This window comes from Pteropus vampyrus, unplaced genomic scaffold, assembly GCF_000151845.1.
Source record: "Pteropus vampyrus isolate Shadow unplaced genomic scaffold, Pvam_2.0 Scaffold307, whole genome shotgun sequence".
In the NCBI taxonomy this organism is placed as follows: domain Eukaryota; kingdom Metazoa; phylum Chordata; class Mammalia; order Chiroptera; family Pteropodidae; genus Pteropus; species Pteropus vampyrus.
In genome coordinates this window covers 1,457,798-1,481,710 of record NW_011889088.1, presented here as the reverse complement: position 1 = coordinate 1,481,710, position 23,913 = coordinate 1,457,798, and the positions used below count along the sequence as shown (strand labels likewise).

The 23,913-nt window shown below is 47.7% G+C and overlaps 1 protein-coding gene across 1 annotated transcript in view; it reads left to right on the top strand.

Moving 5' to 3' along the window:
• The window catches only part of GALNT18 (polypeptide N-acetylgalactosaminyltransferase 18), a 336,064-nt gene extending 332,425 nt beyond the window's left edge, over window positions 1-3,639 (top strand). Inside the window, exon 11 of the mRNA XM_011377260.2 lies at window positions 3,224-3,639. Coding sequence (XP_011375562.1) covers window positions 3,224-3,370 — 147 coding nt within the window. The 3' untranslated portion in view covers window positions 3,371-3,639. The remainder of the gene's footprint in view (window positions 1-3,223) is intronic.
• The last annotated feature ends 20,274 nt before the right edge of the window (window positions 3,640-23,913 follow it).

Sequence of the window (23,913 nt, the reverse complement as noted above, 5' to 3'; positions counted from 1 at the left end):
TAAGGATCTTAGTTCAGTGGGAGGAGAAGGCTCCTAGGCAGAGCTGCTTCTCGGGAAAGAAAACACTGATCGGGAGGGCTGAGCATTTTGTCCCTGTAGGTGGCCACGCAGACTTAAAGGGCCCCATGGCCAAAGCCCAGAGGCCATTCATGTTGCAGATGAGGACGAGGGGGTCGGTCTTCAAAGTCTCTTTCCACATAGGGACTCCAGGGTCCTTTCTGAGCCCTCATTCCATGGCCACTGCTCCTCCGCCCTCTCAGGGCCTGAGCTTGCTGGTTCCTCTCTGGCTGCACCTGTGGTCCCCCAATGAGCTCGCTGTTTCAGCTTCCCCTTTGTTCTGTCGTCTCTATGCTCTTGAAGGCAGTGAGTCACTGCTGTCCTCAGGGGAGGTGCTGGCTGGAGACACAGGAGAAGGGATCTGCTTTACTCACTTGAATGCTTCTGAAGAGGTTTGAGGTCCACTGGGCCATCCCTCACACACCCGACATTGAGAATTCTATACCCGCCTCCCCAGCACACACGCAGACACACTCCTGACCCCTTTTGCCATCCAGCTTCTCATCCATGCCTCCTTCGCCCACTATTCAAAGTCCTTCCTAGGGAGCTGGATTTTTTGTTTTAATTTTTTTAACTGAAGAATAACATATACATACCAAAACATGCAAACATACATACAAAAACACTCAATTCAATGATCTAAAACAATGCACCCGCCTATGTAAACACCACCCAGGTCAGAAAATAGCACACCGTCTGTACCCCGGAAGCCCCCTCTTGCTTCCTGCCATTTTCCCACTTCCTCCTCCCCAAAGGTAACCCTATTCTGATTTGAATACTGGTTTTATTTTACCTGTTTGGAAAGGTTATATATGTCAGTTTATGCATGTATGCTTTATCTGGCTTCTTGTACTAACATTATATTTCTGAGATTCATCCTTATCGAGTGGAGCTCTGTTTTGTTCATTTTCAGTACTAGATAGTATTCCATTACACAAATCACCACAAGTTATTTATCCACTCTACTATTGATATGGATGTTTGGGTTGTTTCCAGATTGGAGCTTTTACAAATCATGTTTCAGAAAGCACTCAGGTGCATCTCTTTGATGTGCACTTTTCTGCCAGATATATACCTGGGCACAGAATCGTTGGGTCATAAGGATGTGTCTGTTCAACTGTGGCAGATACTGCTAATTTCCTAGGTGGTTGTGAGAACTGAGTCTTGATGTTCTCTTGAGATGTTAGTTGTCACCATGGAAATGGTGGTAGCAGACAGGGGATGATTTCCAGAAGAGGCTTGCTGTCTCCCTCTCTCACAGTGGGCTGTTCACGGGGATGGGCAGGGGTGAGCTGGGGGGCGGGATGCAGAGTCAAGAGGCAGGGGCCTCCCCTCCCTGTGCCAGGCCTGCTCAGGGACACTCCAAAGTGAAACTCCTGAGCACAGTGACCCTTTCCTGTGATTGAGTCCCTTCTCACCTTATATAGGTCATGACAGCCAACGTTTACCGATCACCTATCATGTGCCAGGCTTTTTGCCGGATGCTGAGGGTGCCGAAATTGATAAGACATAGAACTCTCAGTCTAGAGGGGAAAAGACAAGTAAATAGGTTTTCTACTACCATTCAGTAAGTGCTGAGCAGGAGAAAGGACCAGATGGAGAGGACTAAGCCAGCTGGGTGGACTGGAGGAGAGGAAGTGGAGAGGTAGGTGGGGTGGGGTGGGACGGGAGGTGGGAAGTGAGAAGTCTTCTGGAGAAAATGGAGCAGGAGCTGAGCCTTGAAACATGACTATGGCTTAGCCTGCTTCGAAAGCACAGAAAAAGACCCCAGGCATAGGGCACAGCTTGTTCAAAGCCCAGGAATCCTGAGATAATGCAGATGGGTTCAGAAAAGTATAAAGAGTTTGGTGTGGCCACAGCACAAGGTGTGGGAGCTGAGAGAAATGAGGCCAGAGAGAAAAACAGCACCACACCACGAAGGCCTTAGGTGCTACCCTGCAGAGCTTGGCTCTGTCCTCTAGGAAAGGTGCATTTTGGAAGGATCACTGCTCCCTGCCTCAGGTGGGAAGGGGGATCGGTGAGGAGCCCGATGCAGTTGTCCCAGGGAGAGAAGATGGTGGCCCAAACCAGAGCGAGTAGGATGGGATAGGGATAAGGGGACAGTCACAAGGCATGAAGGAGATATAATTGGCAGGACTCAGAGCCTAATCAGATGCTAGGGAGAAGGTGAGGTATCAGTGAAAATACCCAGCTTTCCCCCACAGGTGCCTGGTTATTGCTGAGATGGGAAACATAGGAAGAGTAGGTTCTGGAGAAAAGGTGAATTTGAACATATATTCAAATACCATTAAGCTACAAGGGTTCCACTTATATAGACCACCACCCAACCCAAGCAATTCTGCCCATTTGGGATGCCAAAGCCCAGTCAAGCGCATCTTCGGTGTAACTCAGAGACACTTAGATACTGATGCCCAGACACACAGCCAGCTGTCCTAGAGTGTCCAAGCCCTGTAAGGATCTCATTATAAACAAAAATGGGGGGTTTCTTCTGCTATTGTAGGGCAGCTTGGGAAAGCAGAACATCCCTTCCTTTCCTTCCTTCAGGAGTCTTTGGGGTATAAACTGAGTATGTGTGGCTACAAAACATTCTAGAACATCAGTAGCATGTAGGAAACTGTGCATATCCAGGGCTGAGGGAGCCCAGTGGTCTAATAGACAGTATCCAGGAGCCTAAGTCTGGCTGAGGCCAGCACTGATGACTCCAGAGGTCCACTTGGGGACATGGACCCTAAAAGCAGGAAGTCCTAGTCCTGGCGATACTCAAGTTCAGGCCAATTATGGGATGGTCCCAAGGAACTAGGCTTTTTCAGAGCAGGGCCCCAGTCCATGATTATGGGGAGTAAGGCCCAGCCCCTAGGGTAGGAACTATAGGAACAAACCAGCGTGTCACACCCCAGCCAGGTGGGCGGACATTGTCTCTTTCCTAACAAAAAACTAGGGCCCTGTGAAGAAAACAGAGGCACAGGTTCAGTCCCAGGGAGGAGACCAACATGACAGAGATAGGGAGTCTGCCGCTTCATGGGGATGCTGGCCCCCGGCCTCCAGTAGTGTTGCTGGATCCAAGGCACCTGGATACCCAGCCCCCACCAGCCGCTAGGCGTAGTTCTCTGCAAATCCCACTGTGCTGCCTGTGCACCCTCTGACCCCACTCTGCCCTGGCTTCTAGGGAGGCCCCATCCAGAACCGCAAGTCCAAGCGCTGTCTGGAGCTGCAGGAGAACAGCGACTCAGAGTTTGGCTTCCAGCTGGTGCTGCAGAAGTGCTCAGGCCAGCACTGGAGCATCACGAACGTCCTGAGGAGCCTGGCATCCTGACCCCGCCGGGAGCAGCCCCCACCCATCCCTTTGCTACTGTGTAGCACCTGCTGCATCGTCGCCTGCTGTCCATGTGGGGTTGTTGGAAGTCTGGGAACCAGGTTAGTGGGCCCCCCAAAAAAGCTTTTTATTTCCTATTCAATTTTCATGGAGTTTCTAGAAAGATACTGAGTGGTGGGTGAAAGTATATCAAACTATTTTGCAACTGTAAATAGGGGACAAATGGAAAATATTTATAACTGTCAATAAAATACTATTGATTAAGAAAAAAAGGTTTTGCAGTCATTTGGTGCTCGGTGGAGAGTCATGCCTGGCTCCTCTGAGCTTGCACTTCTTGTAGCCAAAGATGCATCCCTGTTTGCCCTTCCTGCTCCACGTGCCCAAGAAAGGAGGTTTGGGGGCCTTGCAAACAATGGGAGCTCATTGTGCAAGCTGCCGGCTTTCTTTATTAGGCCCAGGACGGCAAGAAAGACACTACGCCCTCAGGGCCCACCTTGAGAGAAGGTTCCCTCTGCCTCCCCCACAGCAAGCGCCTCCTCTGGAAGGCAGCCCCAGTTCTTCATTCCTGGAACAATCAGGCTTGCTCACTGGCTGCTGGAACATCATCTGCTAGGCTTCAGGCTACACTGCCCTCTCTTAAATCACCTCCTTCACCTCCCAAAACTGTCCACTGCTCAGCCCCTCAATGGTAACACTTGCCTACAGCAAATGCCCCGCCCAGTTGCTGAGTCCAGGCGGCTCCTTCCATGAATCTTGGTGCATTAGTTTCCTGGAGCTACTGCAGCAGAGTACCACAAACCTGGTGGCTTAAACAACAGATTCATTCTGTCACGATTCTGGAAGCTAGAAATCCGAAATCAAGGTGCTGGCAGGGAGAGTTCCTTCTGAGAGCTGCAACGGAGAATCTATTTCAGGCTCCTGGTAGCCTCAGGCATTCCCTGGCTTATAGAAGGTCGTCTTCTTCCTGTGTCTTCACATCAGCTTCCCTCTCTATGTGTTTGTCTCCGTGTCCAAATTTTCTGATTTTATAAGGACACCAGTCATATTGGATTAGGGCCCACCTTAATGACCTCATTTGAACTCGATTACCTCTATAAAGGCTGTTTTTCAAATACAGTCACATTCTGAGGCACTGGAGTTGAGTGAGGACTTTCACACATCTTTTTCAGGGGACACAACCCATAATGTGGCTCAGTCAATTATGGCTCCAAGTCACCCCTCTGGGCCCAGCCTGGGGAAACTGGTGGCCCTCAGAGTGGAACTGTCTTTCTTGCAGCCTTTTGGCCAATCTGGTCTCTCCAGCAGCTTCCCGCTGAATGTTTCTTGTCCTGGTCCAAGAGTCTGTCCTCTTGTGAGGGCTCCTATGTTTAGTTTGAAGGACTCCCCCACCCCAGCTCCACCTCCAGCCCTGAAGCTCACGGAAGAGCAATAATGAGTGATAGGTTCTATGACTGAGGCAGGAGAGGAAGCCCTTTCTGAACAGATTTCAGCCCCACTCACCCCTTCGGGTTCTCTGGGACCTCTTTCCCAGGGGCCTCCAGGCCCAGCAGTCACCTGTTTTTGATCAGTAATTTATAGTTGAAAAAATGATGAACATAAAGAAGCCTCCTGCACCCGTGGGACCCTAGGGATGAGGGGCCTCCTGTCTTAGCCACCTTTGCACACTGAGAACCCCATCTAACACAGGATTCACTCTGCAGGGGCCACTAGGAGCTTTCCAGGGCACCATCATAGACATCCTGTGCTCTGGAAGCCAGACTTGATAACCCTTCCCCCATACTTTCTCTCTACCTACCTAAACTATACTCATCCCTATGCTCATTCAAATGAACATCTTCCTACAGCTGGAACCCATCCCATATTTCTAAAGTCACTCTCTGTTCTGTCCTCACTCTACCCATCTCCTTCTTCCTCTCTAAAATATACCAATTCCTGTTCTACACAATCACCCACACATACTGCCCTTCCCTACTGTTCCCAGAGTCTGGTCCTCAGACCAGCAGCATTAGCGTCACTTGAGAACTTATTAGAAATGCAATGCTCAAGCCTCACCCAGACCTCCTGAATCAGAAACAATCGTTTAACAAGCCCGCCGGGTGATGCTGATTCCCCGCTAAAGTCTGAGAGCCGCTGCCTGGCACCAGTCTCGGTCAGCGCACGCTCGCCCTCCCTCCTGCACCTGCCCAGACATCCATCCTCGACGACCTCCATCCACCCCACTCCACCTATTCACAGCTTCACTCCACACCTCCATCCAGAGTGCACTGTGCCCCCCCCCCACATGTATACCTTCACACCGTATTCCTAGTGTGAAGCTCCAAGAGCAGGGGCTATGGAGCCAGACAGCCCAAGTTCAAGTCCCAGCCCCGCCATTTACTAGCTGGATGATCTCGCACAGCTACTTGACCTCTTCGTGCCTCCATTTTCTCCCCTTAAAAAATGGGGATACAAATAGTATATCTTATGTGGAGTTGTTGTGAAAATTAAATGAGTGAATTTATGTAAAACACTTAGAACAGTGATGGGTACGTAATAAGTGCTATAAAGTCTTGGCTATTATTATTTCATCTATTGACATCCTGACACCCAGTCGCTGTCACAAAAATATACCAACCTATACCCACATTTCACCATGCCTGTCGATGTCCCTAGCCCACCCCACCTGTACTAACACCTAATCGTGTCTATACCACCTGCCTGGGGGCCCTTGTCCTCATAACAAACACATCACCATCTACACTTGTACCCCTACAAACCACACATCCTTGCCCTCCTATCAGAGGCATCCCGATATCAACCATTTCCAACAACATCTGAGAAGCAAACCCAAGAATGGCACCCTCCTGGGACACCCACTCACTGTCTCCCTGAGCCCAGATGCCCCAGCCCTGGTGGAGAAGAGGCTCCGAGATGGCCTTGAGGGCCCTGAGCTCCTAGTAGTGGCCAGCCCAGGCTCCGCTGTAAGTTGGAGGTATAAACGTCAGAAGTCCAGCGCCATGTGTCTCTAAAGCAGAGGTGCTAGGCAGGTGTGGCGCAGGCAGCAGGTGAGGGAACAGAGAAAGGAGGGGAGCGAGGAGGCCCTAGCCCACGTCCAGCCTCACCCGCCCCGCCCCGCCCCAGCCCCGGCTGGCTGCTTTTCCTTGCTGTTGCTGTAAGCTCATTAGCAGCTGTTTAGGGGCTCTCAAACACCCTGGAGTGAGATCATTATTTTTTTAACGATTTTCACATTAAACAGCTTGGTTTCCTGTTTCCACTGCCTTCTCTGATATTAGAAAAGCCTCTTTAACGTGTGCTATAAGATTCCCTGGCCAGCCAGCCCTGCTGCCTGGTGCACAACTCAGCCCAGCCCTCACCAGTCGCTGCCTGTGGGCCCACCTGTTAGGAGCAGTGAAGGAGCAAGACAGGCTCCTCCTACTCCACTGGAAGATGGACATGACTGTTTGCAGACACAGTGGCATGCGCCTTCAGTGACCTGACCATATCTTGACCAGCCGCGAAGGTCATCCGCCAACATTCATAGTCCTACAGTACCTGCAGCTTCCTCATCTCTATCTGAGGCCTCTCTCTGTCCATAGGCACATGCTCAAACTAGCAGTGCTGGAGAGTTTAGCTCTCAGAAGTAGCCTACAATCAGTGAAAGGCAGGCCTCCTAACCCTCCAAGGGAATAAATGTGAGGTCTGAGCCTGCAGTCTCTCAAAGGGTCTCCAGTGAGACTGAGCCGCAGTGGCCCACTTTGATGTACCTGCTGTTGGCTTCCCCTGACCCCGTCTCATCTCCCTGATTCCCTCCCTTGTGCTGCCCCAGCACCTCCAGAATGCTTGTCTCTAGGGCTGCTCCTGGGAGAAGTAGCTCATCCCTTCTTCCTGTGCAAAGGCCCCACATCCTTGAACACCATTGCCACCTGGGTACCAGCGACACCCAACTCCATGTCTATACCCTAGAGTCTAGGGCCTAGGCCTCTCCTTTGAGCTCCCACTGCTGACAGGCCCTGGGCAGTTGGGTGGCTGTTCCAACAATGCTGACCCATGTGTTGAAAAATGACCTGTCACTCCTCCTCCCAGGCCTATCCCAGTGACCAGCAGCACCATCCACCACCCTCCACCAGAGACCTCCTCTCATCCCTGAGCACTCCTGCTCCTCAGCCTCCCACCTGTACCGTGTCAGTCCACCATGGCAGTGATGCCTCCTAACAGCTCTATAATCTTCCCCGGGCCTAATTGCTCACATGGACCTGCCTCCCCACCTTCAGTTTCTCCCACTCCCCGCTTCATCTGTCCATGCACTACAGTAGTTACAGGGCTAGGCTGTGGATGTGAGGAGGCCTGACTTCTTGGCTCTCACAGCCCCTGGATGTCTGTAGCTCACCCTCTGGGGATGTTGGTGTCCCATGTCTTTTTCCTTTTTTCAAGAGGTAGTAGTTTCCTAGAGCGTCTGTAATAAAGTACCACGAACTGGATGACTTATGACTTAAACAAACAGAAATGTGTAGTCTCACAGTTCTGGAGCCCAAAAGTCCAAGAACAAGGTGTCGGCGGGGCTGGCTCTTCCCGGGTCTGTGAGGGAAGGATGCGTTCCAGGTCTCTTCCCTTGGCTTGTACATAGCCTCCTCTCTTCGTCTCTTCACATCATCTGCCCTCTATGTGTGTCTGTTTTCAAATTTCCTTCTCTTATGAGGACGCCAGCCATATTGGATTAAGTCTCATCCTATTTACCTCATTTTAACTTTATTATCTCTGTAAAGACCTTATCTCCAAAGAAGGACACATTCCGAGGTCCTGGGAGTAAGGACTTCAACATGCAGATTAGCAGGGAGGGAATACAATTCAATCCGTGACAAGGGAACAAAGGGAAGAGTGGTGAAGAGCAGACCCCAGACCCCAGAAGGCTGCCTACACTCACACCCACCTTGCCTGGCAAGTTCTACCTGCTGGGGGCAGCCCCAGTTGTGAGTGGCACTGCACATGTGACAAGGGATTTTTGCACAAGGACCTGAGATATTCATCATTGCCCTCCATGTCCACATCCCTTTAAAGAAAACTGTCCCTACCATGGTCCCTAGTGTGACGCCATTTGTTCCATGATCATGTTCTCTTCTCTCCATAGCTGATTTGACATGACCCAAGGGCAAGTATCCATAGGCTGTCCAGAGATCAATGATTCAGCACAATAAGATGAGCCAGGCCAATCGAATTCTTCCTGTGAATTTACACCATGACACACACACGTAAAGAATCAGCCTGTTAGTGAAGAAGCCAAGAGCCATGGCCACACATCGAGACATGCTATGGGGTAGAGCCAGGTCCTGGAGGGCCCTGTGCATGCTGAGGTCACCAAGGGACAAACCACAACTGAGCCGAGAAGATAAAGGAGGTAATGAGCAGAAGCAGCAGAGCCATCGTGGAGCCACGACAGACAGGGCCAGCAGACATTCTAGAGCTGCCTGAGTTTCCTCCTCATCCCAGACCCAGTCCGCACACCTGCTGCTGATTGTCCTCCTTGAGCTGGTTGACCGGCCCCCTTAACCACAAATGAAACTGACCGAAGAACGATATAAAGATTTTAGACACCAGAACCTACTCATGCATAGACTCTCATATGCATGTGAATGCACACAGTCCTTACAACAAACAGGTGTGCATTTGTACCTTCTATATAAACACACATGCACGGGCTCACACAGCCATTTGTGTGTGCACAGGCATGTAGCATATCACACAGGCATATGCGGGGTCTACACACACCCTGACCCCAAAGAGAAAAGTTATTTCTGCCCACTCCCCAAAAATCTTTTTTGTAAGACTAAGGCTGCCATTATTTAGCATGGTTTAACATGGCACTCGCAAATCAGAGGCTGTTGGAAATTGCAGCTCATTTACTCTCACCATTTCTTTCTAATTACAAAGAAGAGATACAGAGAGTTCTGAGGAAAGATGAGAGACTCTCTGGCCTTAAGATTCCATGTCTGTTTACTTTTTTCATGATCACAATAGTCTAAAGCCCAGGAAAACCAACATGGGACAGAGTCACCCAAACATGTGTCCTCCCTCAGCCATGTTCCTCCTGCCTTCAGCTCCAAAAAGGACGGAAGAGATGAGGTAGACACCTCAGACCACGTATAGCACCTCAGCCCACAGGACCCTCAAGTCCCTCTGCTGAGTCATCTGACCTCAGGTGAGATGAGGCCAGACAGGAATTTTGTCCTTCCGTAGTGTTTTGCTAACATGATTGGCCAGAAAGGGCTTAGGAAGGCAGAAGCCCTGATATGGGTGTGTGTGGCCACACCTGGGGGCCAGACTTTAAAGACCGTTACTACATCATCCCCTGTCTCTCTGTTTAGCCTCCCTATTGCTGTACCCAGGGGAGGGGAGAATCTGTGGCCAGGGGTGTGTGGCGTGGGACCCTGAGTTCAGAATTCCCCCTCCCACCAGATTAGTTTAACTCTCTGGTGTCATTGTCTTGAAATTCTTAATAATTACTGAACAAGGGGTCCTGTGTTTTTATTTTGTACCAGGCCCAGCAAATTATATAACATATATATCCTGCATGTGACACAGAAATTTTGTGGAAAATGCCCAGAATCCTGCCCACAGCACAGAACCTTCTCCCAGGAGGAGCGGCTCCAAGTCAGAGAGGCAACTGAGCCAAGTGGTCTAGATTCTGTGCCCCTTCCGCCAATATTCTCCCCATCCCTCCCCCTTCCTCTTCGAGACGCTGTAGCTTCCACTGCTGCCATCCTCACGACAACCCCCAGGGGGTGCTATGCTCCCTTCATGCTCTTTCTGAAGCGTGGCTCCAAACCCACCCCCGAGTTCCTTGGTAAGGCATACGGGGACTTCCTAAAGGGATTAAACTTCTAAAAGGAGACTCCAAGGAAATGGTCCCCAAAGCTAGGAAACAACCTGAGAGTTATCCCCCCACCACTTTCTGCTTCCCTAAGAAGTTCTAGTCACCTTGCCACAGGCCTGGGTCATCTTCAGTTCAGGGGCCTTCTTGGAAATGCCCCTGGTGTAACCTGACTCCGTCTCAGACTAGGGCAAAAAAGACCTTGTGTACTCAGGGTGTGAGTCAGGAATTCATCCAGAAACAGATGGTGCTCTAGGGGGTTAACTGAAGAATGTCTAATGAAGGTAACAGCAGTGTCGGTAGGGTAAGGGTCAGGGTAAGGTTACGGCCGAAGACAGCAAGAGCGGAAGCTCTTCCTATTCCTCCAGCTAGTGACAGAGAGGGAGGGGTGCTCCAAACCCCATTGACAGTTGTTGCCATGGAAGTGGGTTGCCCAAAAGGATCCCCAGCGAAAGCAGGAGGAATCCCTCACTATAGAATCCACAGCCCAGCAGGGAGTGATCCTTTGGGGTGCAGGGTAAACCTGGGGGAAAATATCTCCACTCTGCCTTCCTCCTGCTGTCAGACATTCCACCAAAAGTGCCCATTGACCAAACCAGCTGGAGGTAGAGGGTAGAGCAGCTGCTAATGCAGTCCACAGAGCAGGCCAGAGAAGAGCCAGAGAGGACCTTAGCCTCACCCTGGTCTGGATGCCCCAGGCTACCTAACTGCCACTCCCGTCTCCCCAGCTAGCATGCCTCTTCCAGCCTCTGAATGCCTCCTGCACTGAAACTAACCATACCCCATACTTTCCCATTTAACTGTTCTTTTACTGATGTTTAAGAGAGAGGAGAAAGGAAAGAGGTCTCCCCACTTCCAGCTCGAGTCCCTTGGAGACATCATCAGCCTTTCTCCTCTTGTCCAATTCCTTTACGGTCATCAAGACTCAGCCTTCCTTCAGTAGCCTCAGCCCCTCCTGACCAGCATGGGGGGCCTGGAGTTGATCTCAGTGCCCTAAAAGAGCCTAGAATGAGCCTTGATCTTGTGGCACTGGACTACAAAGCAGATTTCGTCCATTTGAGTGCATTTGTTTGGTCATGGCTGCCTGGAGTGATGTGTTGGGAAAGATTCTGAGGCTCTGGCTTCCATAAGCAAGAGAACCAGAGCAGATGAGCAAGAGAGAGGTGAAGCACCCCCGTGTGTTAGCTATTTGGACTTTCCATCCTGCCCTTCCACCTCACTCCACTATGCTGTTCCAAAATTGCACTCCCAGATGGGACTGAGTCTCTCCATGAATCTCTGCCCCCGGGGTTCGGGCTCTGGAGCCCCTCCTTGGCTGGGGTGTTACTGCCGAGAGTCTCCCTACTCACCAGCGCTGCTCCATAGGCCCAAGCTCTTGGTCACTGCTGTCACCTGCCCAAACCGTGTGGACTCTCTAACTGTACTGTGGTGTTGGCTGTTGCTGTAGGTGAACTTCCCTCAGCCTTTCCCTCTGGCCCCGACCCCATCCCTGCCAGGGGAGGGGCTGAAGTTCAGCATGTCTGCTCACCTCTTGTGCTCACCTGGACCATGCTTTGTGTCTGAGGGAAATGCAGAAGTCCAGGTAGGTCCTAAAAATAATCATAGTAACAACAAACATTTGATTACTTCTATGGCCAGGCACTAAGGTAGGTACTTTCCATTTATTTTCTCATTTAATATTCATTGTAACTTATCAAGTAGCACTATTATTATCACACTTATTTAACAGTTAAAACTGAGACACAGAAAAGCCAATTCATTCTATAAAGACAGATAACAAGTAAGAGACAGAAGAGACAGAAGCTGGATTTGAACCCAAGGAAGCTGAGCCAAGCCTGCCCTCTCAGCCTCTTCTACACTCTCCTGCCTCCTTTGGGAGACTTGAGAACCCCACAGGAACCTTCTGCTCCAAGCGCTCCTTGATACCAGAGTGCCCCCCATGAGGCTCTGTCTGGACCAAAGGAGCGAATATCACTAACGCCTGTAGGAGCACCATACCTGGCCTGGACCCCGTACTAGTGCTCTGCCAACTTACTTGAATTCACGGTACCCTACAAGGTAGCATCATTATAGATAAAGAAACCAAGGCGTAGAGGTTAAATAGCTTTCCCAAAGTCATACAGCTAGCAAGTGGTAGTAGTCAGAATTTGAACTCAGTCCCCTGCTTCCAGTTTGTGGCATTAACCACTAGGCAATACCACCTTCCAGCTGCCTGCCTGCCTCTGTGTGACACAGAATCCACAGGCCATTCCAAGACCCCCAGGAGCCCGCCCCACTGGGCTCCATAGGCTGCCATGGTTGTAAACACTGGCCCCTGTTTCAATTCTCTGGTGAGCCTGACCTTCCAAACGTGACCACAGTGCGAATGTGATTAATGAGCCAATTATTTCTGTAGAAGACATTGTGCAAAATAAATAGCCCATTTCCCTTCAATTTACTGTTTTAATAAATAAATAGTGCTCCATGCTCTGGGTTTGTTTATTGCTGCTCATACCTGAAAGTTTGTGATGAATCTTCATGTTGTTCATTTCTAAAATTAATCAGTTCTGCCTGATGACTTTGAAATATAGGACCACATTTGTCCTTTGATGTTAACAGCAAGATAGTCAGGCGGGGCCATGGGGAAAGGCAGGCCTCAGGGAAGGGCGAGCAGAGGGTGGGATGCTGGGTGGTCACAGATGCCCACACGTGAGGACTGAGGTCAGGAAGGTTCCGGATGTAGCTTCCTGATTGATGGTTCAAAGAAAACCACCAGGAGAAACAAGGGCATAGGAGGGGAAGAAATTTCTCTTTCATCCGCTTCAAACCTGGGCATATTGGCCAAACTGGGGACATCAAACAAGATCAGTCTGCCCAGACTCCGCCCAATGGGCCAAACTCAAAAAGGCCTTCGCTTCCTCTCCAGTGGTTGTGAGTGATTGCATAGTCATGGGTTCAGCTGGCTATCTTTTGTAGTGTCTCCTGTGGAGTGCTCACCACCTGAAAGGATGTCTTAGGAATGGTCAGGGTTTAATATGATCAGAAGTAAAAGAAATTCAACAGTTGAATGTTTACGATGTGCATTTACCTTCTACACACTTTGAATATATCTCATTAAGTCTCACAATAGTCCACGTACCCATTTTACAGATGAGGAAAGGAAAGGTTCAGCTGGGATCAATAACTTGCCTAAGGTCTCAGAGCCAGAAAATGAAAGTAAAATCATTTGGATTCATTCTAGGTCTTCAGACTCCTGGACCAGTGTTAGTTTTTCATGTAGATGTATAGCGTGTGTGTGTGTGTGTGTGTGTGTGTGTGTGTGTGTGGTCTGACGTGTGTGTGTGTGTGTGTGTGTGTGGTCTGACATTGCTCTCTCTTGCCTGAGAATACCACAGAAAAGAGGTGGCAATTATAACCTGAGTTTTGTTGGATGAATAGGAAAAGGCAAGAGAGAGCAATGTCAGCAAGAAAAAAGAGTTAGGTCTTCATTAGAGTAATGGTATAGGAAAGAAAGGAGCTTAAAAAAAATTATCAAATCCAATGAATGACTGGATTTGAGGGTAAGAGGGAGAAGGAAGTATAATTAAAACATGGTCACAGCCCTTCATCTGGTATCTCTTGGGAATGAAGGAATCTGTCTCGTATTTGCTCCCAGGTCTTCCTTTGGTCCTCACCTCCCTGATCTCCAAGAGACCAGCCCACTCCACCAGCAAGGAGTGGGATAAACAGGCTGGCTCCCCTTGATTCTCCAGCATCCTCATCCCATGGCCATCAGACCTCTCGGAAGGGTGAGAGTAGCAAAGGGGAATCACAAATGTGGGAGCAGGCTATATTTTCCATTTATGTGTGCTTTATAAAACGTCCTTGTAGTTCAAGGAGAAACACACAAACGTAAGTTAGCCCGTTGTAGGGTCTCCCCTCGTGGACAAAGCTCAGCTCAGCGCCTTGGTCTCCAGGCCTCAGGGCTGCCCCTGAGAGAGCGTCCCCTTCTTCAGTCTGTGTGATGAGACATGTTGTGGATCTCCTCCCCACACCAAGATGTCTAGCATTTAGAAGAATTCCCTCCTACACCCTGATTATTGCTGCAGCCCCCTCACCTGTCTCCCTCAACTGGCCCTAATTCCCCAATCAATGTTTCTCAGCACATGATCTACTCCACGTCCACTCCAATCTAAATCACTGCTATGTTTGTAAAATGCAGAGTTGGGGCCCCTCACTACAGATCTACTGGATCAGGTTAACATTTACTAATTCTTTGAGATTCAAGTTAAAACATTTCCTCTGAAAGCGGCCCCTGAGCCTCCAGGGCTAGGCTAGTGCCCCTTCTGCACTGCACTGTGATGGGCTGTCTACCTGTCCCTATTCCCCACCTGATGGTGGGCTCTGTGAGAGCCGTGCCTTTGCTTCCTTCATCAGTGCTGCCAGTCCCACTCCAGGGCCTGGAAGAGAGCAGGCAAATCAAAGGAAGGGAGGAAGGAAAAGAAAGGGAGGGAATATGCTTGGCTGCCTCCTCCCCAGTGGGCGAGGACTTAAACCAATTCTACCTGCCACAGACTCAGTATCTGAGCTTCAGGGCAACCTTCGGCTTCAGCCTTGACTCCCAGACATGGAATCAAGTAGGTGCAGGGTGGACCATCCACTCAGACTCCTGGTTAACAATCCATTCCCACTGGGGTTGCAGGCTGGACCCCCCGTGCATGTGTATAAAGCTGCTATTTATGTCCCCTATTTATGTTAAGTATCTTGTGGAATGAGTTTACATGTCTGTGAACATATGTTTTGTACACATATGCATAGCCATATTTGGTGCGTGTGTGCATACAAGTTTGCTTTTTTCACTTTGGTGTGACTGGGCCTGTCTTCATTCCCTTTTACATATTTTATCCTCATCAAAGCTCTTTGGAGTGTCTCCACAGATCTTTTGAAATCATCTATGTGCTATCTCTCCCACTAGGCTATGAGAACTCTGAGGGTAGTGACATTGATTTGTCCTTGTATCCCTAGTTCCCAGCACAGAGCCTGGTATGCACACATGTGTTGATTCATTCATCTATTCAATACATATGTATCAATCATCTCCTGGGCTCTGTATACTGGGGACACAACAGAATAAAAAGAGACACAGTCACGACTCTCATAGAGCTTACAGTCTAGTGGAAAGGATGAATATTAATCAATAATTAAACAAAAAGGTAAAATTGCAACTATAGTAAGTATTTAGAAGTAGGCACAGAATTCTGTCAGTCTAAAAGGCTATTAAACTAGTCATGAAAATTAGAGACAGATTCCCAGGGAGTGATGCTTGAGTTGATGTGTGTGTTGAGAAGGATGAACTGGAAGATAGAGGAATGGCCTTCCTTTCTGGGGGAACCACGCACGGAGGGGCAGGTGAGAGGGCCTGCAAGAAAGTTCACGTAGAGGAGCTGAACGAGTGAAGGGGCAAAGGATGCGAGTGGAAAGCAGGCGGTACCCTGCCATGCAGGTTAAAGATGAGACCTTTATCCTCAGAGTGAGGGAAGCTACGTGCAGGTGACATAGTCAGAGTTGTGTTTGGCTGCTAAGTGGAGCTGATTGGAAGAAGGCAAACCTTTCTGTGAGTATAACAGGCAGGAAGTGGGAATGATGGTGTCTGGACTAGGGCCATGGCCATGAAGACGGCGATAAGAATAAATTCCAGAGATAAATAATGGGTAAAGCAGGCAGAATAAAGTGGCTTGAATAAGGGGTGTGAAGAAGAGAGAAGAGTTCTTCACCATTCATTGGGGTGGAGCACACTTCAAGGGGACCAGTTTGGGAAGCAAGATCCTGAACTCAATCTTAAACCTATTGAGTTTGAGGGCCCTTCAAGCTCTCCAGAATGAGATGTCAGAAGAATCTGATAATCTGACAATAGTAGGATATGTGGGCGTGGAGTGTGCACATGGCAGGGGATTAATAATGTGTCCTAAATTGATGTTCCTAGCTTCTCTCCTCCACCATTTCTTTTTATCAAGAGATAATGATGGTTCTTAGAAAATTTAGAAATAGACATGACTCACCTTGGAAAGAGGCTTCAGAATGAGAAAGCTCTATAAACCTAAGTCATTACCAACTGCCAGGTGTACAGAGTTTTACAGCTCACATGGGGTTCTAAGTCATTTGAGCTTCACAATAACCTGGGATTATTGCCTCTGTTTGAGGTTGCATGAGTCCTGAGAACTCATGTATTGGATCAAGTGTAAACTACTTTCTTATTATCATCTGCTTTCTGGAAGAATTGAAACTGCAAAAAGCACATGGATTCAATCCACTTTACATATATCCTTGAATACAAATTGAAAAAAAGAGAGGAAGGGGCTCCTTGAGGAGATCATAGCCCAGGAAACAAGAGTCCTAGTTGATTGTAATAGACAAAACAATGTAGGAAATGCTATGTAAGCCCCTTTTAAAGTTTCTCTGGTTATAAAATAGTAAATGTGTAGTGTAACTAAGTACATAATATAGAACTTACAAAGGAAAAGAGAAAAAGTATCTAAGATCCACCCGGAGATAGCCATGTCATATTTTGTTTAATTTTGGCATATGCCTATATTGGACTTTTTAGTTAGTTAACAAATTCTTTTTACACTTAAGCTTCTTTTAGTTGGAGTTTCTGTAATTTGCAACCAAAAGAATCTTGACTAATAAGGTTATTTTGAGAATTGAATCAACTAAAATATACAAAGTGCTTAACACAGCACCTGGCATATAATAAGCACTTCATAAAACATTTGCTGCTATTATTGTTATTCTTCTTGTTTGATCTATGGGATTGGTGGTGCCAGACACACAGAGTGCTGTTTACGTGAAATACTAAAGCACTTCCTGGGAGGAAGTTGGAAACTAACCCTAAGGGAAGAAGAATGTGGTTCTTAAGACTGATTCAGGAAGAAAAGCTTTATCAGCAGGACAAGGGGCAATTTTGAGGACAGCCTGGTGTTTGCCAGTCAGAATTGTCTCATGGTTCAGCTCCACCATCAGTCCAGGTGCATGCTCTGTGGAGGGGTGGGTGAGACGGAACAGGGAAGGCTGGAAAGTTTCTGACTCTACCTTGTGTGCTTCCTTTAGATTGGCTGCTAACAACATTCAGCACAGGAAGGGGAAAGAGAATGTCTTTCTTGCTTTGCAGTAGAGCACAGGAAACTGTCACTTTAAGGCATCCCATGCTGAAAGATGAATTAAGGCCAGTTTGCTCTGAGGGGCCCAACACACCAAATAAATAAGCTTAGTCTCTTTAGGACATGATTTATAAGCATTCAGAACATGTAGGCTCTCGGGAACAAAGGGTGATAAAATACAGGTTCTGCATCAAGAGTTAATTATCTGAAAAAAAAAGTATATATGGATGTATGTATGGAAGGATAAATGGACAGATGTATGGATGGATGGATGTATAGACGGATGAATGGATGACTCATCAGAGTATACCAATAGCATCTATGGTTTGCTCATATGAACCTAATGGATCTTCATAAAATTTTAACCAGGATTTTGAGCTCACATGCCCCATCTGTTACCTAATAAGGTAACTAATATCTCTGTGACATGCTGAGAATTGCCATTTGAGTTAGAACTAAACACGTTTGAGCTGACACCTTTATAATTTTTTATCTCTCATGCTGGTCTGCATAGGAGCAAAAGCTATAATGAAACCAACTCAAATGTTAGAAGCCTTTGTTAGAGATGTACTGACAGACCCCTTCTCTCCCTATGGAGATAGCCCTTGTCTAGATCATCCTTGAAACTTGGCCCCAGCACCTCATTGCAGGCGGTGGAGAAACAGACATGAGATCTAGCTTATCTGAATCACCATTCACCTGTTCTCCCCAGTTCTCTCCTGAACCACCAGCAAGAGCATTCAGGTCTTAAGTCTTGTTGACTTTCTCAGCTCTGCATGTTGCCCTGATATAGAGCAATCCACCCTCTATAAAAGGGTGAAGCTTCATCCCTTAATTCCTTGTATAAACCCCTTGTTTCAACCCTGGGTCTGAACAGTTGCATCTTCAAAGCTTTGACAGCTCTGAGGACAGCTAAATTCTTTTGCAGTTTCAGAGGGATAATAGTGTGGGTAGTAGTAGTTAAGCATGTGGATCAGAAAATAATTTTAAGAGAACAGTACATACAACTAGATGGCAATACTTTTGATGCTCTGTTGTAAGGAGCGTACAAACAAAAGATTGTTGCATTTCTTGGAGAACTGGCCTCTTTATCACTGTGTAATGCCCCTCTTTATCCCTGATAACTCCTTGGTCTGACTCTGCTGTCTGAAATTAGTACAGCTACTCTTGCTTTATTTTGATTAGTGTTAGCATGACACATCTTTCTCTATCCATTTACTTTTAATCTATGTGTCGTTATATTTAAAGTGGTTTCCTGTTTCTTGTTTTTTGATATACTTTAACAATCTTTTCCTTGGTGCATTTAGTGATTATTGATATGGTTGGATTAATAGCTACCATACTTGTTACTGTGTTCTGTTTGTTGCCCTTATTCTTCGTTCATCAATTACAGTTCGGGTTTTTCTACCCCCGGGACATGTTCCCAAGAGGGTTTCAGCTCCTCATAGGCTTCACTTCCTATAAATTGTAGTTCTTTGTACTCACTTAGTCTCTCCAATTTGAATGGCAACAATTTGCCCTGTGACCTCACTCTTCTTATGGATAGAGTTGTTGAGTTTTCAGTTTGTTTAGCTTTTTACTAGTTAGGACAGAGTGGCTTCTTACATGCTGGACCAGAAAACAGAGTTTTTTTGTTTGTTTTTCCCAGCAATACTCCTAAAATCCTAGAGGAAGTGGACAATTTTCTAGCAAAATACATATTATTTAAATTGACCCCCAAATAAATCAAAATTTTGAATGACCATAGGGAAAAAATTGGAAGAGTTTTAAAGACCTGGGCCACGGCACTGGCAGTAAGAAGGGGCATTCAGCTTGTCCTCTGACCCCTCCTTCCTTTTCCAGTGAGTTGGTTTCTGGCAAAAGCAATGGGGAGAAGGGGCCAATGCCATTTGTCCAACTACTGACTCTACACCTTCTGCTATACACCTGCCTGGAGAGTCAAGCCCTCTGAGAGGCAGACATGTGACCGATTTTGATCCCCCTCATTTCCTGCCTGCAATGATGTGTCCCAGAGTCTCTTAGGGGCGGTGTTGGGAAGATAGCTCAGCCATGCTGCCTCCAGGATGCCCTTGGCCCATAGAATCTCTGTCTCGTTGTCACGCCAAACCCGGGGAGTAAAAGCTACTCCTCTCCTATCCCTCTCTGCCCACTGTCTCCCTCCAGTCTCTGTCTCCACCTTCCTGTGAACATAGGCACGTCTGATGCCCCAGTGGCCCAGTAGGAATCCACTCAGAGGCTGAGGTAATAGCCATTCTTTTTCTAAGACCCCACCATTTCCTTGGAGTCTCATTCACTAGGCTGGGGGCAGGGTATAGAGCACTCCTTTTTTCCTCCCCCAAAGGAAAGGAAAAAGCCACACAGCACTCTGCCCTATGTTAACAGTTCACAGCCCCAAAGACCTTTATCTCTTGCTTGTGTAGACATGGTGTCCTGTGGGGCTGCACCAGATGGTCTCATTCAGAAACGTGGGACTATTTAGCACCCGTTGATTTCGAATTTGGGATTTTATTTCTAATTCCAAGAAAATAGATGAAGTCTCATTCAACATCTCATTGCAAAAAAAAAAGTAGATCCTCAAACCTAGTGACACGTAGCTATGAGTACTCTAGGAATCTGGCATCTTGGTCCAGTTCCATAAACTTCAGGACACAGAGGGAATGTGTACATCAGTTGAGGAGATGTCTGAGCTACCCCACATTCCCCTGGACACCTGTCCTAGCCCCACCACTGCAGCTTGTCTGTGTGTGTCTCCTCTGTGACCTCACGGAGACTAACTCAACCAGGCTCCCCATCCCTGCAGGTGCCTTGCCTCATACAGACAGCCAAAGTTGGCCTGGGTTTCAGGGCATCCCAGTGTCTCTGTCCTTTGTGAATTGTGGCTGTGGGAAGCTGGGAGGCAGCTGTCCTATGTACTAGCTATGACCCTTCAGTTCTGGACACCAGCTGTCTCTGGTACTCACCTGCCGTTCCCAAAGCAGAAGGCTACACATGAAGTGATATCACCAGCAGGTGTGGACAGGGCCTGCCAGGTGTGGGGAGGCCCTACCAGACTGGAGGTTTCTCGTCTGTCATCGTGGCTGTGCTGATGGTGCATCTTCAAATTGCAGCTCCCCTAAATGAAGAGATGGCCATTTAGCTGCAATACACAAACCCAATTTGGGAACCCAAATGACATGGCTCCAGTCTCAGTGGCAGGAATTACGGCTCTTGAATCAGGCACAAGCTGCAGAATAAGTGAAATTGTCAGCACAGAGAAATGTGTTTGAAAACATGACGTGATCTATGGTTAAAGCCTGTGGATTCTGCATCCATCTCAGAAATATTCTACTTCCAGAGCAATTTCTTCACTAACTAGCTATATCTTGAATGGACCATATGTCTTTTTCATTACTGTGTCAGCCCTGCCTCCACTGGCAGCAGTTCCCAGCTGCTAAGCTCCTGATTACCCATCCAAAAGCCCAAACCTGTCCAGGTCCTGGGGCCATGATTCACAGAGACACTTTAGGCCCCACAGTCTGTGCCCATCCTGGTCCCTGATGCTCCAGAGTCCTTCCTGGGGGCACAAAGCTGGGCCACAGACCTGGCCTAGAGATCCTCGGTATGGCAGGCATAGTCACAGCCACCCCTGCAATAGTCACCACTATGTACCAGGTCCAGAAAGCTGATCCAGAAGCAGGTGAGGCTGGTCAATGCCCAAGCATGAAATTCTCAACAAGGAGCCCAAGATTTGCAATGATGCCATTCTGTTTTAAAGAGACATGAGATGAGACTTTCTTTGTAACATCTTTGGAGTGGGCCAGAGACATGGCTAAGCCAAAGGCCCTTAAAGAGAGCAAGACCTAGGTAAAAGGTTATGTCGGAGCTGATGCCGATTGTGTAACAATGGACTTTGGAGAAGGCATTTTATAAGCAAGAGATCTAATAACAAAAATAGTAGCCAACCCATAGGAGCCTGTGTGCCAGGCACTTAACTACTAATTTACATGTATTAGCTCATTTAAGTCTCAACAAACCTACAGTCTCGGGGCTATTATTTTATGACGCCTATTTTACTGATGAGAAAACTGAGGCGCACCTGACCAGTGCAAAGACTCTCGTACTCACCAGAGTTGCCATACTTTGTAGTAAGAAAGACATCTAGAAAACGGACATATCAGAATTCTGCAGTGAAACTCAGGAGGATGTGGTCTCCAGATCCTAGCAGGATGCCAGATGAGGAAGCACAGGAAAATTCAGAATGAGATGTAACTGTTTCCGAAATGCATTGCTTTCAGTCACATTGTATTCTCTATGTCTCCTCTCAGAAGGAGGCTCTACAGCCAATCCAAGCAGCATTTCCAACCTTGGCTGCACATTTAGAATCACTTGGGGAAATTTTGAAATTACGATGCCCAGACCAGCGGTCAGAATCTCTGGTAGTGGGACACAGGCATCAGCATTATTTGAGGCCCCCACTGACTTAAGGCAAAACTTGATCCCTTCCATGGAAATCTTTATGACTTGAAGTGAAGGTGACTGTGGTAGAATGTAAGTAGCTAATCATAAGTCACCTCCTCCAGAGCATGAACTACCTGGGAAAGGAAGGCACAGACAAAACGCCAGTGAGAAATCTGTGGCTGCCAATGGGGGTCACAGAGCACTTGACCCAGGTCCCATCGAGCCCGATGGGATTTAAGCATGTCTTGAAAATTTCGAAGGCAGTATTTGCAGACAGGAAGCTAAAGGTGTTTGACCCACAGAAAGATGAAGCAGTGTCGAAGACCACAGATGCTGCTGACGAGGTAAATATCTCTGTGGGTAGAACAGAAACACTGCCAACAGCCACTAGAGGAATCAGCTCTTTGGTGCCTGGTGTCAGACAGCAATATTCTCCATACACACACACACACACGCACACGCACACGCACACACACACACGCACACATACACACGCACACACATACACGCAACCCTAGAAGGTGGGTAATTTTATCCCCAAGCATAGCACATCAGGCACATTCCCGCCTCAGGGCCTTTGCACTTGCTGCTCCCTCTACCTGCAACACCGTTCCTCCAGATTTCTGCCTGGCTTGCTCCCTTCCTTCTTTTAGGTTGTTGCTCAGATGTCATCTTCTTTGGGTGGTATTCCTCGACCATCCTATAAATTGCATTCTCCATCTCCCTAGCATCATATCTCCTTTCCTTGCTTTATATAACTTCACAGCATTTATCATATTCCAACGTACTGTATATTTTACTTATTTGTTAGCTTATTGTTCGTTTCCCCCAAACAACGTATGAACTCCAAGAAAACAGAGGTTTTTATCTGTGTTGTTTCCTGCTCTATCTTCTGTATCTAAATCAATGCCTGGAACATGACAGATGCTCAATAGGTATTTGTTACATGAATTAATGATTCTCTTTTACAGGAAAAGAAGCAAAGTCTCAGAGGGGGTAGTTAGAATCAGAGCTAGTGAGTGTCAAGAAAGATTTTAAACCCAGGAATTTCTGCTTCAAAGCATTTTTATTTTCTGCTCTGACAGACTTCAGGTGTGTGCAATGTGGCCATGGGGCTGTTATTATAAAACAATGCAGCCACGAGGAGAATATTCGCTGTCCAACACCAGGCATCAAGGAGCTGACTGCTCTAGTGGCTGTGCTCTACCTCTTCTGAGCAGCAACAAAAAAGTAAGCTATTTATAGCTCAGTTAGTGGCCTTTATGAGCTAATCCAGGCCCAGACAAGAGCCAAACTGCCCTACACGTTAATGACTAGGGTCACTCTTTGGTAAAGTGATGAGGTCAAAACTTCCCATCAAAGAAAACGTCCTTTCCTCAAATGAGTCTGTAATAGGTTGTCTCCATAAAAAAGTAATGCTCCCAGTGGAGATGTGCACTTCTCAGATGAGCCCGTGAGGAAATCAGCCTTGCCCCCTTGCGGTGGGGACATGGAAAGAGATCGTGGCACCATTTTATAGTCACCTTGACCCCTTCCCTCCCAGGGACAGCGGAATCAACATCATCACCAGCCTAACAGAAATTTAAGGCATCCAGTTTAGAAGGCCTAAAGGATTTAAGGTGTGAAAACTCATCTACTTATGAGGAACCAAAGATGAGGACAAAACCCAATGAACTTAACAGGGCACCAAATGGAACCAAGAAAGAGCTCTGAAGTTTTGCAGGCTGCTTCTCTAGGATCCTTCCTCTGGACACACAGGGGAATGAGCACGGTAAGTTACCAACTCTCCTTCTCCCACAGGATTGCTCTTCTGATACCTACCTGGCCCATCAATAAAGCTTTCCTATGCCTCCATCACGATTCGGTCTGGCAAGGCTGGTGAGCCACAAGGTGCCAACAGAGGAGACATAACTGTTCTCCAACCATCCTGTGGCAATTTGGGGATAAGAGGGCTGGAAGGGCATTGTCTCCCTGCTTTATTAGTGTTAGTGCATTAAGCTCCAGTAACAAGCAATCCCAGATCTTAGTGTCTTAACCCAGAATTGGGGTAAGGGCCTAGACTTCCAAGCAGTGTCAAAGATCAAGCTCCTTTCAACATGGGCTCTACCTAACTGGAGTCTTTTGCTTCCAGCTAGGTGGAGGGAAAA